The sequence below is a fragment of the Abramis brama genome (genome assembly GCF_963993115.1).
Source record: "Abramis brama genome assembly, chromosome: 10".
NCBI classification, from domain to species: Eukaryota; Metazoa; Chordata; class Actinopteri; order Cypriniformes; family Leuciscidae; genus Abramis; species Abramis brama.
The window spans coordinates 26,437,406-26,454,771 of record NC_139972.1 but is presented as its reverse complement, the minus strand read 5'-3'; the positions used below and the strand labels follow the sequence as shown (position 1 = coordinate 26,454,771).

General features: G+C 35.6%; 2 protein-coding genes across 7 annotated transcripts; both read left to right on the top strand.

Moving 5' to 3' along the window:
- The first annotated feature begins 1,382 nt into the window (after window positions 1–1,382).
- Window positions 1,383–11,556, top strand: mffa (mitochondrial fission factor a). Of its 6 annotated transcripts, XR_014607930.1 has the most exons (9): window positions 1,383–1,551; window positions 3,293–3,506; window positions 3,676–3,845; window positions 3,987–4,078; window positions 6,856–7,020; window positions 8,113–8,166; window positions 8,290–8,374; window positions 10,587–11,090; window positions 11,183–11,556. XR_014607930.1 is itself a non-coding variant. In XM_084126087.1 (8 exons), the coding sequence occupies exons 2-8, from the start codon at window positions 3,293–3,295 to the stop codon at window positions 10,716–10,718; spliced, it is 912 nt and encodes a 303-aa protein (XP_083982213.1). In that variant the 5' UTR covers window positions 1,383–1,551; the 3' UTR covers window positions 10,719–11,556. The 6 variants fall into 6 exon arrangements, 3 of the variants coding, with proteins under 3 accessions (XP_083982213.1, XP_083982214.1, XP_083982215.1); XR_014607929.1 differs by lacking the exon at window positions 6,856–7,020; XM_084126087.1 differs by having other exon boundaries at window positions 10,587–11,556.
- A 757-nt stretch (window positions 11,557–12,313) lies between these two features.
- mrpl44 (mitochondrial ribosomal protein L44) lies at window positions 12,314–17,366 on the top strand. The gene is made up of 5 exons (XM_084125862.1): window positions 12,314–12,559; window positions 13,864–14,086; window positions 14,161–14,406; window positions 15,129–15,307; window positions 16,503–17,366. The coding sequence occupies exons 1-5, from the start codon at window positions 12,387–12,389 to the stop codon at window positions 16,678–16,680; spliced, it is 999 nt and encodes a 332-aa protein (XP_083981988.1). The 5' UTR covers window positions 12,314–12,386; the 3' UTR covers window positions 16,681–17,366.

Genomic DNA, 17,366 nt, shown 5'->3' with positions numbered 1-17,366 from the left:
GCCTACTATTCAGTGTATGGGGAAAGTTAAAAGTAATGCTCCTTAAAAAAAGGAACTTGCTACTTTTAATGGAAAGTAATTACCGTATACCTTTTGCGTTATTCTATTTTTCACACCTGGGCTCAGGGCTGGGCTTGCTGGTTTGATTATTAATAACAAATAAACAAAAGTTTTTTGTTTGTTTGTTTTTTTGTAAATGTAAAGGCTCTTTCGCACCAAAAGTGAAATGAATAAGGTTTCTGCAGGATTGCAGACGAATAGGACGCAGGAGAAGAAAGTACCACAATCTTATTTTAGCACAAAAAAATTAAATGCGATGTTGATTTTTTGCCTATCTTTTTTTGCTTATTAGTATGATCAAGCCAGGTCAAAAGCTAAGACATTGGTTAATAAAGTGAGATTAAATACATAAAGTAGGCTATATATGTGATTATGTGTAATTTAACATAGGTTATTTCATTATTGCAGATTTGTGTAATATATTCTGAGTTTGAATTTCATGGTTTTTATACATTTAGATGAATACTGAATCTGTTTTTGTGCAAGTGTGATGAGTTTTAGTCTAATAACCATCATGTTCACACAGCGCACACAACGGCTCTGCTCTTACAATTTCTCTCAACATGGGGACAGGAGAGCTGTCAGTCAATGGGAAAACAAAGTTACTCATATTTTATTGTAAATTTTAAAACAAATGCGTTACTTTACAAGTTACTTGAAAAAAGTAATCTGATTACTTGTAATGCGTTACCCCCAACACTGCTTATTATTACTACTTCCAAATCCTCTATTTCCAAATCCCTCGACCAGTTAAACAGTAAAATAAATAAAATAAAATTGCATAAATTATTCTTGAACTGACCAAAGTATTTAAAGGGCAAAGATTACATAAAAAACATACATTTTATCATTAGACGTTAACTTTTCATGTTAAATCCACTATTGTTTAATATAAAATAGTTCTGTAGTCGCCTATGTAATGCAATTACATCAGAATTGGCTAACTTTAATTAAATTATAAAAAACAAATCAGAGTAAACCCTTACTTTAGGCTACTTTTTCAAGGAAAAAGTGATTAAATTACAGTATGCCTAATTAATTAGCCTACTTACTAATGTGATTTGTAACAATTTAGCATTTGTAATAGCTAACAGAATACAAATTAGGTTTTTATCATTCTACGTATAGACTAAATGTTAATAACATTTTGTGTGTAGTAGTCTCTAATATAATACAAATATAATGTTATTTAAACGTTAACTGACAGAACAGACTTTACCAATAAAACAGTGTTTCCCCCGAAGATGAGCGAAACCCCGTGACTTTTAAATGAAGTCCCAACGGAGAGACTCTTAATTTGAAAAGCGCGTCTAAAGCTCCTCAGTTCCGCTTCACGCAGCGGCTGTGCGGGTCTGGTCTGGGCTGAGCTGGTCTGTGCTGTACTAGTGCGGGATGATTATCTTTTTCTAAAAACCCTCAGAATTAGCTGATTTTACGATAGCATTCCACTTTTACGTGTCTAATCCGTCGGTGGATCTGATCTCGGTGAAGGTATGAGTCTAAATGAATTGTAATGTGATTTCTGATTATGCTTTAGCCCTTTATCAGCTGTCATTGATGTACGTTAACTACTTTAGGGCCCTGATGTACTCATCATTTATTGATTACACTAACAGTTTTTTTGTTTTTGTTTCTTGGCCCAAATGTGACACTATAAAGTATTTGACCTTTTTATTATGTATTTTGATCGGATTCACCCAAACATTCAAAACAAAATGTACAGCAGGTGTTTTTACTGTAGTAACGTTAATGCTGCTCTCAAATGAAATGAAACCAAAACGTCCGTATTGACTTTGTTTTTGTTTGGATTCTTCTGAAACATAATCTATTTCAATTCCTTCAGTAGGTATGCTTACTTGGAGGTTAAACTGTGGAAAGTGTGTTCATTGGCATTTCTCTTCCTGAAATAGTTGATCTCATGATCAAACCACAACACACTGATGATGACAGCTGTTGTGCTTCAGTTTAGCCTGAGGGTCTGGGGATGATAGTGGCTGAATTGTTTATTTATCTGGATTACATAAATGTAGTAATATTATTTAGTAGCATTATAAGCAAACTTGCAGTCTTATGAGCTCTTTTTGTATTAGAGGTAAAGGTCACAGAGGCCAGGTTGGAAAACCTGTGATTCAGGTTTTGTTGTATAAGATTTGGATGCATGATTTGGTTTGAATGTATTTTTTCTTATAATTAGGAATTATATTGAATTTTTTTTATTCTCTTTCATTTCAGCACAACAAAACCAGATCATTTAGAGCCAGTGTTGTTATCGTTAACTGAATCTGAAACTATTATTAATTGTTTTCGGTAATTGAAATAAAGCTGAAATAAAATGAACAATAAATAATAGGTGAACTAACTAACAAAAACTGAAATAAAAATAAATTAAATCTTAATAAAATGAAGGGAAAGAAACTTGTAAACTACAATTAAAATGAAAGCTAAAAATATAAGGTCATATTAACAAACACTATAATAGTATAAGAATGATTCTAAAATAATTAAAATAACTTTTATCTATTGGATAAAATGCTCCTGCAAGAGGAATGAAGATTTTAAAGCTTCTAATCTGGTTTCAGATTAGAATCAAAACATTATTCAGCGCAGTACAAGAAATGATCAAAAGAAGACATTACAGGTCGACCGATAGTGGATTTTACCGATAATGACCACACTGTTCGATATAAACCGATTAATCAGCCGATCATTTTTAAAAATGGATATTAAATGAAAACAAACATAAGACACAAAATAGCGCTGAATTTTAATACAAACATTTTAAAACAGTACTGAACCATGAAAATGTACTGTAATTTTTTAAAGATAAATATGAATTATACCTTGATCATTCATGTTAATTCATAGTGCATTCACTAATGTTAAGAGATACATCTTTAAAATGTAAAAAAATGTTTTAGTAAATGTTAAAATGAACAATAAACAATACTTTTATTAACCTTAGTTAACGTAACTTACAACTCTTTTTGTAAAGTGATACCATTTCATATAAATCCAAAAACTACTGGTATGGACTTATGGCGATAACCAATTGTTCCAGCAATCTTTGTTTTATTTATTTATATTTACAAAAAAAAAAAGATCATATTTGATCCAATAGGAATTCTGTTCACATTCCTTTGGAATCTTGTTTGACTATGGAATTGACTTGCTGTAGGTCATCACAGCTGACCTGGTATTTTCTCTGTACACCCATCCTCCTCTCTCCCTGTAGATGAGTGGAGCGGCGTTCCCCTCTCCCACAGCCGAGATGGCGGAGATGAACCGGATCCACTATGAGCTGGAATACACAGAGGGCATCAGTCAGAGAATGCGCATTCCTGAGCAGCTCAAAGTGGCTCCGTTTAGCTCGGAAGAGCAGGAACTCCCAGAGCGGGACACGTTCCGCACGGCAATGATGCACGTTCCCGAGAGAATCATAGTGGCAGGTACGAGATGGACAGCACAAAATATCTTCTTTTGTGTTTCGCTGTCTTACAGATTTGGCAAGAAATGAGGGTGAATTTCTCTTTTAGGCAGTTTGTTTCACATGAATTATCCACACACACACACACAGAGTGGACGAATATCTGATCGGTCACTCATCTTTCTACGTAGGAGACAGTGATGACATGCAATATCCCAGAGACCCGGACATCATCCAGTCAACCCCGTTGGAGTCATCACTGTCCCTCAGGACGCCGCCTCGGGTCCTCACGCTCAACGAACGGCCCTTCGACTTCCACGAAATGGAGCAGGCAATCTCTGCAAGTCAGCCTAGCGAAGAAGTAAGTGGGACAGACTTAATTTAGCAAGATGTGGGCTGTGTAGAAGTGAGTGGTAATGAACGTCACTAAAAAAAGAACGGCTTGGGTTTAGTAAAATGAGGAGGAACACCTATCCACTTTCACTTTCTCTTCTTCACACAGGTACGCACGCAACCCAAGGCACGTAGAGAGCGCACGGTCAGCGAGAACATAGGTGTGCAACACAATGGCCAGCTCGCCAGAAACGACTCCACGTGAGTGCAAAGCCACGAATACACACATGTACTTTGGTTTCACCTCTGCCCTGTCAACATGGCCCTCTCACTCCATTATATGTTTTTTCCTCCTCCCTGGTGTCTCTCTTTCTCCCTTCATGATGCTGACTCAAAGGGGGTGAGTTAGAACCATGCATGGATATTGTTTAGTTTCAAGCCCTTTTAGTTTGGTGTTTGTGCTTTTTTTTGCAGGTCAGTGCATGTTATTGCATGTACAGGTGTGGCCTGATCACACCTGTCAGTCATGGTTAAAACCAATTTGATCACAAGATAAAACAGCTTGTGATGTGGTATTGGTCAGTGGTCAGTGTAGTTTAGAGTTGCTTTGTCAGTCAGTTTCCCTCATGCCATCACGACTGCCTGACAGCTCTATTCTACTCTATTGTACTCTAATGAATGGCCACTCCTTGCATTGTGGAGCTGTTCACACTGAGGGTTTGTACTTAAAATAACTAACAGATCAGTCATTCTCCTTCAACCAAACAATTGTTGGCTTGTTTTGACATGATGTTTTCTGATTGGCTGATCTGTCAATAAAAGTACTTAAACCCACCAATGACCAGCACCTCTTTTTTTTTTTTTTTCTAGACCCCAATATAATTAAGACAAGTTTGGCTTCTGCTACTAATGTGTCATGCCCATCAGCCAAACTGTCTTTTATCAAACTTTACTCTAAATTTAGACTAAAAAGGACATTTTAACATAATCATAATATAATATTTGTTTGTATTTAAATGTACACTGCCATTTAAAAGTTTAGGGTCAGTATGATTCTTTTTTTTATTACTATTTAGCAGGAATGCATTAAATTGATCAGAAGTGACAGTGAATACATTTATAATGGTTTAAAAAAATGCTGTTCTTTTGAACCTACTATTCATGAAAGAGTCCTGAAACAAAAGCATCACGGTTTCCACCAAAAATCATAAGCACCACAACTGTTTTTTACAACATTGATAATAATAAGAAGAAGAAATGTTCTTCTTCGAATCAGCATCTTAGAAAGATTTTTGAAGGATCATGTGACACTGAAGACTGGAGTGATGATGATGACTAGTAATGATGCTGAAAATTCAGCTTTGCCATCACAGAAATAAAACATTTTTATATATATATATATATATATATATATATATATATATATATAGAAAACAGTTATTGTAAAATGTAATAATGTTTTACTGAATTTTCAAATAAATGATCAAATAAATGAATGCAGCCTCTGTGAGCATAAGAGACTTCTTATTTCTAAAATCTTACTGACCCCAAACTTTTAAACGCTAGTGTATTTAAATATTATATATTATAATATTGACTAATAACAAGAGGCAATACACAAAATCAGCAATAAACTTAATAACCCTGTTACATCAGTAATCACACTAAATCTATCAAGAACATGTCCAGTTCTTATTTCACCTTAAAATCAAAAGGATATAAGAAATTATATTTAGCTTTAAAAAAAAAAAAAAACTATAAAAATAATACAGTACAATACAATAATAAAATGTATATGATAAATTATTTATTAAATTAAACTATGTATTTTAATATAACCCTTTTTCTGTAAGGAATATAATATATAAATTATAACGTATGTACAAATGTGCTTAAAGGGATAGTTCACCCCAAAATGAAAATTCTGTCATTAATTACTCACCCTCATGACGTTCCAAACCCGTAAGACCTTCGTTCATCTTCGGAACACAAATTAAGATACTTTTGATGAAATCCGGCAGTAATCAATGGCAGCAACGGCATTGCAACTTTCAAGGCCCAGAAAGGTAGTAAAGACATCGTTAAAAATAAATAGTCCATGAGACAGTGGTTCAATCTTATAATGTTATGAAGCGACGAGAATACTTTTTGTGTGCAAAAAACAACAACAAAATAACAAGTTTATTCAGCAATTTCTTCTCTTGTTCACTTCTGGGTTCTACACAGTATTGGCCGGCACCTGTGTCAGCACCACACGCATAACGTCACAGTCTATGGGGGATCGGAAAGCTCTCGGATTTCATCAAAAATATCTTAATTTGTGTTCTGAAGGTCTAACGGGTTTGGAATGACATGAAAGTGAGTAATTAATGACAGAATTTTAATTTTTGGGAGAACTATCCCTTTAATAATAACAATAATAAAACATTTTGGTCCCTCCATAGACATTTCTTTGTGAAAAACGGGGCCAGTGTCCTGGACATGTTTTCATGAGATTCACCTATCAAATACCTGAGCTATAATTTTGATGTGTGATATTTTTAAGGCAGACTGCTGTTAGGATCTCAGAGGTGAAGTTGCGTCTGTTTGGATCAGTGTCGATGGATTCTACGGTTCAGTAAACGGCCTCATCGTTATCCTGATGTAGATCTGCGTTTGAGGCTTGTGGTTGTGATGCTCAGACACTGCTTTGTGTGTTGGTGTTGTTAAAACGAAGAGAGTTTGCTTGTTTCAGCTTGTTGACGTGTTTGTATTGGGGTTGTAGGTTTCTTTTTATGCGGTGAGGCTTGTGACATCTCTCCATTTCTCCCGGGCCAATGAAATGTAGTCTTTATTTTCATAATCCGACTTCTGTTTCTTTCTACTTTTATTTCCTTCTTTCTGAACCCTTAAATTTGTTTGACATTCACTCTCTCTCTCTCTCTCTCTCTTCTATCTTCTGCTTTTCCTCTCTTGTTCTTTCGTTCTCTCTCTCTCTCTCTCTCTCTCTCTCTCTCTCTCTCTCTCTCTCTCTCTCTCTCTCTCTCTGGTGCGGTCAGTATGACTCTCTCCCCCTCTGCTGCATTGCGCACTATGGCTCCCCTCGGTGGTGCCGAGGATGGGTTTAACCTCTTCAGCGCCCACGGTGTCCTTTCCTTCATCCAGTCAACCACACGCCGGGCCTACCAGCAGGTCCTGGAGGTCCTGGACGAGAACCAGCGCAGGTGACCTTTGACATCAGACCCCTGAATCTTCCCTGAAAGGCTCATTTAGATGTTGCTTCACAGAGTAACTAAACAAATGTGTTAGATTAAGCCAGGAACAAAGTCCTCTAGACATTCTTCTGTCATTCTGATGACAAATTGATTAGGTGAGGAAATGCACTAAGCGTATTTGCACTGGCAGTCAAACACTTCTCCTTAAAATGTAATGCACAAACCATAGAACGCTACATATTTAAGTTTTAGGAGGTAGTTTGTTAGATGACAGCTTTGTCGCTGTATTGTTTGCTGTTGGATGTGGACACGCTGCTTCCCCTCTTCCTTTGCCTCTTTGTTTGGGTTTGTTTTTCTTTGAATCCTTTCTTTTTCCAGTTAAATTTACACTTAAGTTTGTGGCATTGGTGTATAGTTTTTAAAGAAATGTTCGGGTCCATTTAAAGTGAAGTTCTTTTGAAAGCATTTGTGGAATAATTATCACAGAAATATATATACAGTATATATATATATATATATATATATATATATATATATATATTTCAGTCTTCAGTGTCACATGATCCTTCAGAAATCATTCTATTCTATTATGATGATTTGATGCTCAAGAAACATTTATTATTATTAATAGTGAAAACAGTTGTGCTGCTTAATATTTTAGCTTTTTAAAGGTTTTTAAAACCTCTTAATATTAAAGGTTTTAAAAAACATTTATTTGAAAAATATTTTTATTATTATTATAAATGTCTTCACTGTCACTTTTGATTCATTTAATTTGTCCTTGCTGAATAAGTATTCATTTATTTCAAAATCTTATTGACCCAAATATGTATTAATTCTGTTTTTATTATTATTATTTATTTTATTTTACTTGGGAACAGGTCCAAGAAAATTTCGCTGCTTTATCATGAAATCATAATTTCTTTTTGCGAGGTTTATTTGATTATAAAATGAAATGTTGACAGGGTCTGTGAGACAAAGACCCCCTGCAACATAAAATATAAAATATTGGTTAAAGCGCATCTGCGTGTTATTAAAGTTTTCTATCTTTGTCTTCTTTCGTCCTTTCCCTCTTTCACTTTCTCCGTATCCGCTTCTCAGCAAGCCATCTCTCAGAGGGGGTTCAGCCATCTCTAACCCCCAGCATGACAACAGGTATCTCTTTTTCTCTTCCTCTCGTTTCTTCCCTGTTATCTGTTTTATTCTCTGGCTTTGCTTTTCTCTCTATCCTCTCAATACAATCTCAATGTCTCATGAAATGAATAATGTCTCTGACAGGTATGCGCTGGCCACGCTGGACTCCACTCTAGAGGGAGGAGCGGATGACATGGCCGTTGTCGACGCCACCTCTCTACGCAGACAGGTATTATTCTGCTGTTAAAACAACTCTATATGCTCAATAGTTTGCAGTTCCTAAGATTTTTTTTATATATTTTTTTTTTTAAATGCACTACCATTAAAAAAAAAAATCTCTTACGCTCACCAAGACTGCATTTATTGGAACAAAAATACAGTAAAATTAGAATATTGTGAAATATTTTTCCAAATTAATATACTGATATGTAATTTATTCCTGTAATCAAATCTGTATTTTCAGCATCATTACTCCAGTCTTCAGTGTCACATGATCCTTCAGAAATCATTCTAATAGGATGATTTGCTGCTCAAGAAACATTTACCATTATTATTATCAATGTTGAAAACAGTTGTGCTGCTTGATATTTTTGTGGAAACCATGATGCATTTTTTTTCAGGATTGCTTTATAAATAGAAATTTAAAATTATAGAAATCTTTTGTAGCAATGTAAATGTCTTTACTGTCACTTTTGATTTTCAATATATTGTTTACTTTCCAGAATAAATTAATTCCTTTAAATTCTCTCCTCAGGACAGTTTTGTCAAATTTAAAAATTGGAATACACAAAAATAATTTGATTGGATTCAAGGAGTGTTTGTGGTTGTATTTAAAATAGTAAATAACAAATCCTTTCCTCGCGGGTAATTTAACCCCCATAGGAATGAATGGGAAATGGGCGAAATAATAATGAATGGGGGCATATAATGGGCCATTTTTTGTTTTTTGTCCAAATAAAAATCAATCAGTGACAATGCAGATCACACACAGATTTGGAAGGGTTACATTTAAACACATTTACAATACAGAACAAAACATCTTCTAAAAAATGTAATTTAAAAAAAGAAAAAATATTATCAGAAGGAAACGATATACGCTCTCTGGACAAAAAAAATGAAGTGTAATTTTAATGCTTCGGGTCATTTTGACCCGCGAGGGAAGGATGTGTAATTCACACGCAAGGAGAAAATAATAAATCTTACTGCCCCCAAACTTTTAAACAGTAGTGCGTGTAATTGACCAGTACTTAAAGGTAGGGTAGGTAGGATTTTTATAAAAAACTTTTTTTCAAATTTGTTTAAACTGTCTTTATATACCAACACATAATTAAAATGTAAGTGCTCTGAAAAAGAGAGTTTAAAAATCGAGTGACTGTAGACCTTTTAATCTGCAATAAACACAGCTCATTATTTCCATCCGGGACGAAACAATTGATTGGTTTGGGCGACTGTCACTCACTCTCGCAACCATGGCTACCACCACTGTTGCTAGATCTGCCCATATGCGCGCTCACCCGTTTGATTTGAGGAGTGCAAGAGAGGCGCGGAACCTACGAAGAGTAAAATTATGGCAGAGAAAAAGAGCATTCAAAATTCAAAGCACCTGCATATGCAGTCAGCGAAGGCAAACAAGGCAAAAACTACTTCCTCGGACCCTGGTTGCCCGCACTCTTGAACGACCTCCTCTGCTTCGCCCTCGACCCCGGACCTGTCCTTGAACCGACGATGCGGTACTTGTCACCGGAGTGTAACGTTAGTCCTCATCAGAGTCAACAATGTTTTCATCATGGAAACTCTTACATGCAAAACACCGTATATGTTATGACTCTTACACGAAATTCACCTTCATCACAGTGTAACTGATGGTAATGGAAAAACGTGTAACAATGCAACCTGTTTTTAGCTTTGCCTTATAAATATAGCTCGTTACCTATAGCCTAAATATAGCTCGTTACCGAATCAAACTAAATATATTTTAAACTTTACCAGTATCGATATGCTAGCTTGATAGTGAGTACTAAAAGCCATCTTATTTGTTTATATTTATAGTGATAAAGTTAGGTATTTTATTACATGTGATTCTGACATGATGTCACTGCATGCACTGCGCTCCTTCCTCTCCACTCGTCTCGGGTAAATAAATGCGTAAATAAACGAGCGTTCATGTGTTTTGGGGGCGTGGCTTTGGAAGGAGCCCAGAAGGGAGGGGGTGGAGTGAATGGAAATAATGAGCTGTCTTTAAAACAGTCGTGAGAGGTCTACAGACACTCGATTTTTATACTCTCTCTTTCAGAGTACTTATATTTTAATTATGTATTGGTATATAAAGACAGTTTAAACAAATTTGGAATGTGTTTTTTTTAGAAAAATCCTACCTACCCTACCTTTAACCTCAAAGATGGGAGGGGTTCATTAATTTCTTTGATTTTGTGTCATTACAGATTGTCAAGTTGAATCGGCGTTTGCAGCTCATAGAGGAGGAGAACAAAGAGAGAGCCAAGCGAGAAATGATCATGTATTCCATTACTGTAGCTTTCTGGCTCATCAACAGCTGGGTTTGGTTCCGTCGCTAAAGCAGCATGGACTCCACAATGTGGGAGGGGCAAAATAAAAAACCTTGCCCTGCTTCAACGTGTCAAAATTCAGCCAAATTTTTTAATGGCTAAAATGTTTCGTTTTCTCCACGGCTAAAGCGTTAAAGTCAGGGATGGCTTTTTGTGTTTGAGTTTGTCAGTCTATTTTTATTTTTATTATTATAAATATGTATTTATACACTTGTTTTTTTATTTTTTTTATTTGTACAATTGCTCTTTTTCTTTGTTTTGTATGTTTTTAATTCCTTTTTTGTTTTTGTTTTGTTTTTTGCATAGCCAAGCTTGAACTAGATGTACATATATATTACTTCACGTGTCTTTGAGCTTTGGCAGTAATAATATTTTCCATAGGTTTACTATGCAGGACTGCATTTACCAAAAGCATCGTAAGCCTAAGTTGTTTGTAGAACAATTGCCACCAATGGTCTCTACAATGAATTTAGGCTTACGATGCTTTTGGGAGAAACAGCCCAGATGAGTACAATATTATGTAAACTTTTACAAAGACCAATGGAATCGAACACACTGATATATCATAGACAAGAGAAATGCATCAAATTAAATAATAGTATTATTAATGGACTGTGATTTAGGTACATATGTATGTTACCTTGCATCAACATGGAAACCATACTTGTTAAGTGTGAGTTTAGTCCTTGTCATTATTTATGTAAAACTGCCCATATGCTACTGATACAACCTTTTCTGCAGGATATTACTGAAATGATACTGTACATATTCAGTTTTCCTCTCACAGAGCCATAAACATTGAATTACAAATGCTTTTATTTGAATAAATGACAACAGTAGCGAACTACACTCTGTCCTGCCTGCTTTTAATCTACTGGATTTGTTTCAGTTTCATGTCTGCGTTTCATTTCTGAAGATAAAGTATAAGCACATGTCGGTCTTAAGCATGACAGGTTAAAGTAAAAAGGTTTTCCAAACAAAGCTGTAAATATGAATGTAGCAGTTATTTTAGTATTTATTTTTATACCATTATAGTATTTATTAATTCTTTAAATATGCTTTTATTTTTATATTTTCTTTTTCATTTGAAATTAAGTTTTAGTTATGTGCATTTGTCATTTTTTAATTTTCATGTTTATTTCAGTTTTTTTAACAAGTTTTAAATCTAATATTTATGTTTTATATTATTTCAGATTCATTGCAATAACCAAAACCAAATTTTAACAATAACAACACTGGAACTTAGAAAGTCCTGTGGTAATTCATGCCTTTAAATACCATGGTACTGCCACAGTACTTTTTAACTAAGAAACAATTGGTGTATTGATGATTATAAAAAGGTAAATAATGATATAAGAAGTATATAATAAACTGCATTCAGAAAAGCACTTGAATTTACAATCTTCTCTACTCTCCTTTTGTCCTAAGAAATGTGCATTTACATGTGAAAGTTAAAAAAAAATGTTTGAGTAACGTTACACAACTTTTCCTTAAGAAATCACCCTGGTTAATTTGAATGATTCTCTTGGCATGTTCATTTATTAGTTATGGAGGTCACCTAGCCAAAATAAAACACAAACCCGGTGCTCCGGCCAGGCGGGGGCGCTGTGGACAGTTTCCCTCCCGCTCTCCGTCGCTCTTTCGCGGACAGCGCAGTGTCAGCAAGTCGCGGCTGTCATGGCGGCGTGCAGGGCGCTCGTGAGTCGCGCTGTATTACCTCTTTATTATCATCATGTGTCCAGAGGAGTGATGCTCACACACGTCAGGGAGAAAAAGAGATGGATGAAGGCTTACACACTCATTATGGAGAGGAAGAGAAAAATGGAGGGACCTCCACCTCCAAAGCCGCGGTCAGTAGAACATCTCAAGGCCACTTGTGATACTCTGGCTGTGGGTGACTCAAATCACATTCAGCTGCCTGTCAAGGCTGTATAGTTAGGCGCTTTAGGACGTATCTGTGATGCCCAAAAGTAGGTTTTTTAACTATAAATATCAAAATAAGCACATGTATTAATGAGTTTATAGAAGAGGGAGATTGTTAATGATATTTAGTATCTTGTCTTCTCATCTTATTGGTTATTGTGACCAATAAAGCTGCAGATGACTTCTCAGTGCAGTCATTTTAGCTTTTTGGGGGCTGACATTAGCACATTTTGCATAATTTCCCATCAATTAAACAAAGGATTTTATCTGATTGTCTTAAAGTAGACTGCAGTCATGAGAATGCATTACTGATAGTCATATAATTTATTTTTACATTTTAATTAGACCTAGAGAGAACAGTAATTGATGCCAGACAGTACATGTGATGCATGTTCAGCCTGTTTGTGATGAATGGCATTGATAAATCTTCTTAAAGGGATAGTCCAGTCAAAAATTAAAATTCGGCCATCATTTACTCATCCTCATGTTGTTCCTAACCTGTATGGCGTTGTTTCTTCTCTGGAACCTAAAAGTAGATATTTTGAAGAATGTTGGTAGCCAGCTTCACTTCCCAATGGGAACCAAAACTATTTGGTTTCCGACATTCTTCAAAATATCTTCTTTTGTGTTTGTACCACAGATACGGCCTAAAGCATTTTTGGGTGGACTATCCCTTTAAATTATTAACAGCCCGTCTCTCTTACAATCTCAGAGCTACAAAAATGAGCACTAAGTAAAACAGAGTGTTTATTCAGTATAATCATATACATATTCGTTTATCATTGAACAAAGACTTTGAAAGTGATTGGATAAACAAATGAACAGATTATCATAAGGTCTCCTACTTCGTTTCATCATATGTGTACACTTTCCGGTCTATCTTCATCCACATGGTTCTTCCTCGACATCACATAATAAAACTTGTTGGGAACATTTTATCTGACTCCTTAGACTCTTCCCAGGCCTGCTGACCTTGACTTCAGAAAGAATCATTCACAAGTTGTTTCTCAAAGCATTTGCAGATTAAGCTTGACACATGAGAGAGAGATTCTTCTGCCAAGATTGTGATGGAAAGAGGGGGCTTGTACTCAGTAGTTATCTGAGGCCTTGCATTGAGTTCCTCTGATAACTTACAACGTCTCCATCAGTCAAAATCTCTATATATCTTGCATATTAATTAAATTACATTTGTTTATTGCATTAACCCTGTTTTGCTTTCTCTTCCCATCAGCTCCCAGCAGCCGAACTTTGATTACCATGCTGAAGTGGAGGCTTTCAGTGCCCGCCTGCAGGAGAGTTTCTCTCTGGATCTTCTGAAGACTGCGTTTGTGAGCTCGTGTTACCTGCGATCTGAGGAGGAGAGGAGGCGAGCACTGGGCCTTGACTCGGAGATGACCGCCCTCAACCTGAAAGACAACGGCGAGCTGTCTGTGCACGGTCAACAGTTCACAAAGGTGAGACATTTGATGAGTTTTACACTGGAAGTAATGGTATGAAATTTATATTACCTTTCAGTTGTTCTATACAGGGTTTCCTTGGTGACTGGTGCAGGGCCAGCTTTCATAGCTTGCCTGAGGAGGGTGTGGCAGCTGTTGTAGGCCACCTGACGGGGTCAGAGGTCATGTGTCATGTCGCGCGGAAGCTCGCCGTGGAGGAATTGACGATGAGTGCAGAGTTTCCTGTTCCAGATGACACCCTGCGAGGAACGTTCTTCGCTGTGATTGGGGCTCTGGAGCAGAGCAGCGGACCTGTGCAAGCCGGGCTTTTCATTAGGGTAAAACAAGTGTCCCATTACAGTTAACATTTTATGTTGTTTCTTTCTATTTGTTGTTGTCGACGTCTATTTGTATCCTATATATATAGGAAACAAATATATATATATATATATCACATTATTATAAACAAAAAAATATGTCAGATGCGATTAATTATCTAAATAAATGTGTATATATAAATATATTAGTGCTGTCAAATTGATTAATTGCATCTAACTTAAAAGTTTTTGTTTATTTATGTGTGTGTATATATAAACCATTTAAAATGTGAATAATTACTGTATAAAAAAATATATATATATATATATATATGTGTATGTATATGTGTGTATGTATATGTATGTATGTGTATATATATGTATTATTTTATATTATGTACATTTTATATTGTGTTAATGTTGTTATTTTATTTTATTATATATTATATTTTATTTTTATTTGATTAAATACATATATAAATGTTTAATAATTATTAATCATATTAATTACATTATTTTTATTAAATGTATATATTTGTATTATATGAAAGTTACTCATTTTACTTTACTAAATTTTACTAATTAAATTTCTAATTGTCATTTTTTATATATTTTAATTTTTTTTTTTTTTTTATAAAATATATATATATATATATATATGTATATGTGTGTGTGTGTGTGTATGTATATATGTTTGTGCACTAAAGATTGATCCATCTGTTTGTTGGGTGTTGTTTTTGCAGGATTTCCTGGTGACTCAGCTGATTGGGAAAGATCTGTTTGACATGTGGAGAGTGGTTGATCCCATGGGGCTGCTGGTTAAAGAGCTGACCCGTAAAGGTTTAGCGCTACCCGAGCCTCGCCTCATCCGGTCTGCTGGCGCCAGTACTGTCCTCCCTCTCTATTTTGTTGGGCTTTACAGGTATGACACAATTACTGGAACTAGGGGTGGGCGATATACCACTAGACACGATTAACCGGTAGAAATTTTGGACTATCGTCTCTATGGCGGTTACGCTCGTGACGTTCTTGTGCAAGTGATTTTTAAACCAGTGAAGCACAATAAGCAGCGAAAGAGAACTCGTTTCTGAATGCCGCTGCATATGTGAGTAATGAACTCACTTAAATTCACATACTTATGTCAAAATGCCAAACTTTGCAAGTATCCACAGTCATTTATGTCTTAAGTGAACATAAACGGAAAGAAAACGCATGTGTATTAGTGTATTGGATCCGTGCTTTCTGTTTTAAAGTGACAGCAGCCTAATAAACCTGAACCTCTGTCATTAAATGATAATCCGACAACAAAAGAGAAATTCACTCACTGCTTTTGACTGAATCACCTATGTAACTTTAATAAGAATAAATGTCCACAGTGAAGACTATGCAGTGTTTTTATACATTTGATTACTTTATACATTTAATGTAGTATTTCTTATTTCTGATGCTTGAAGTTTTTTATTTAATTTTTTTACTTAGACTTGTAGTAATAGTTTTTTGTAATTTTGAAAATGGTGAAGAATTATGAAATTTCAATGGTATCAAAAATGTTGATGATATAACCTTATTGAAAGCAAAAGTAAAGCAAAAGCCCCTAAAGGGACATGGTGGTGGATAAAATATGAGATGGGAGGAAAAATAACAAATCAATGCTTTTGCGTTCTTTTGAGCTCTTGTCGAGGAAGCGCAATTTCTCAGGGGAGCGCAAAAACATTTGCAAGAAATTGTTTCCTTCATGTCCCTTTAGGGGCTCCACAATATCATGATATATAAATATAGTTAGTTATTGAGAAATAAAATCGTGAAAACAATTTTGGCCATATCGCCCACACCTGGCTAGAACAATAAATTGCAGTTGGTCACTTTGTGTCACATTTCACTGTATAAATTTCCAATTTTAGAACAGAAAATTAACATTTATAAACCATGGTGTAATAGTCACTAGTCTGCTAAATATATAAACCCTGATCTATTAACTGCACAGTCTGTAAATGAAGTTCTAGTTTATTAATCTGGACAATCTGATGTGTCATTTCAGGGTCGAGTCAGATTTATTCTGGTCTCTTTTGATTTATTTTTAAAAACCAAATCTCTTATTATCTCTTATTTTGTGCCAGTGACCGTAAGCTGCTGGCTCAGGGTCCGGGTGAGACCGTCCTGGCAGCCGAAGAGGAGGCAGCGCGCGTGGCTCTGAGGAAACTCTATGGCTTCACCGAGGACCGCAGACCATGGGACTTCACTGCCCCTACCGGGCAGCTTCAGAAGCCCAGCACACAGGCTCTCGCCAGTGGATAAATGATGAGCAGATTCCAGTGGGACACTTTTTGAAGAACCAAAATGTTCACATTCATCATCATCTGCTTGATCACAACTATTATGTAGGGTGAAATGTGGCCATGGTGACACTGGAGGTCAACTTATGCCTGAGAGACTGAAACTCTCAGTGTTCCACAGACTAAGACAAAACTGCCCACGAAATGAAAAAGATCATATACATCTAACTTAAGAGCATTAATCTGCTCTGAAGGTGCACATTCTTTAGATCTTCTGTTGGTACATATAAATCGATGTATATAAATGTTAAACTTTGGTTGCTAAAAATAAAAGTTCTGAACAAAATAGTCTTCTGTCTGTGTAGAATGCAAAAAAAATTTTTAGCCATAACTTTTGTGTTGGCTCTTAGTTGGTCACCATAAAGATGTTGGACTAATCAGACAGATTCTTCTTGGTCACCAGCCGTACAGAGTGATGATTAGAAATGCAGATAAGTGCTCTTCTGAGAGTTAACATGCCTTTAAAATTAAGTTTGAAGGTTACATATCATAGTAAACTGTATTTAATCTGCCATTTTATACATCTCGCCACATATCTAATCCTAACGAACCCTAATGAGCAAACCACATGGGTATAACCCTCTTCATGTGCATAATGTTTAAAATGCCAGCCAAACTTAATAAAATAAACTTGTAATATACAAGAAA

Bases quoted from the DNA above. Each gene is read 5' to 3' on its own strand.
- mffa (XM_084126087.1), top strand. From the start codon at position 3,293: ATGAGTGGAGCGGCGTTCCCCTCTCCCACAGCCGAGATGGCGGAGATG. The intron at 3,507-3,675 runs GTACGAGATGGA...CTTTCTACGTAG, and splicing joins CGAGAGAATCATAGTGGCAG to GAGACAGTGATGACATGCAA. The intron at 8,167-8,289 runs GTATCTCTTTTT...TGTCTCTGACAG, and splicing joins AACCCCCAGCATGACAACAG to GTATGCGCTGGCCACGCTGG.
- mrpl44 (XM_084125862.1), top strand. From the start codon at position 12,387: ATGGCGGCGTGCAGGGCGCTCGTGAGTCGCGCTGTATTACCTCTTTAT. The intron at 12,560-13,863 runs GTCAGTAGAACA...TCTTCCCATCAG, and splicing joins CCTCCACCTCCAAAGCCGCG to CTCCCAGCAGCCGAACTTTG. The intron at 14,407-15,128 runs GTAAAACAAGTG...TTGTTTTTGCAG, and splicing joins AAGCCGGGCTTTTCATTAGG to GATTTCCTGGTGACTCAGCT.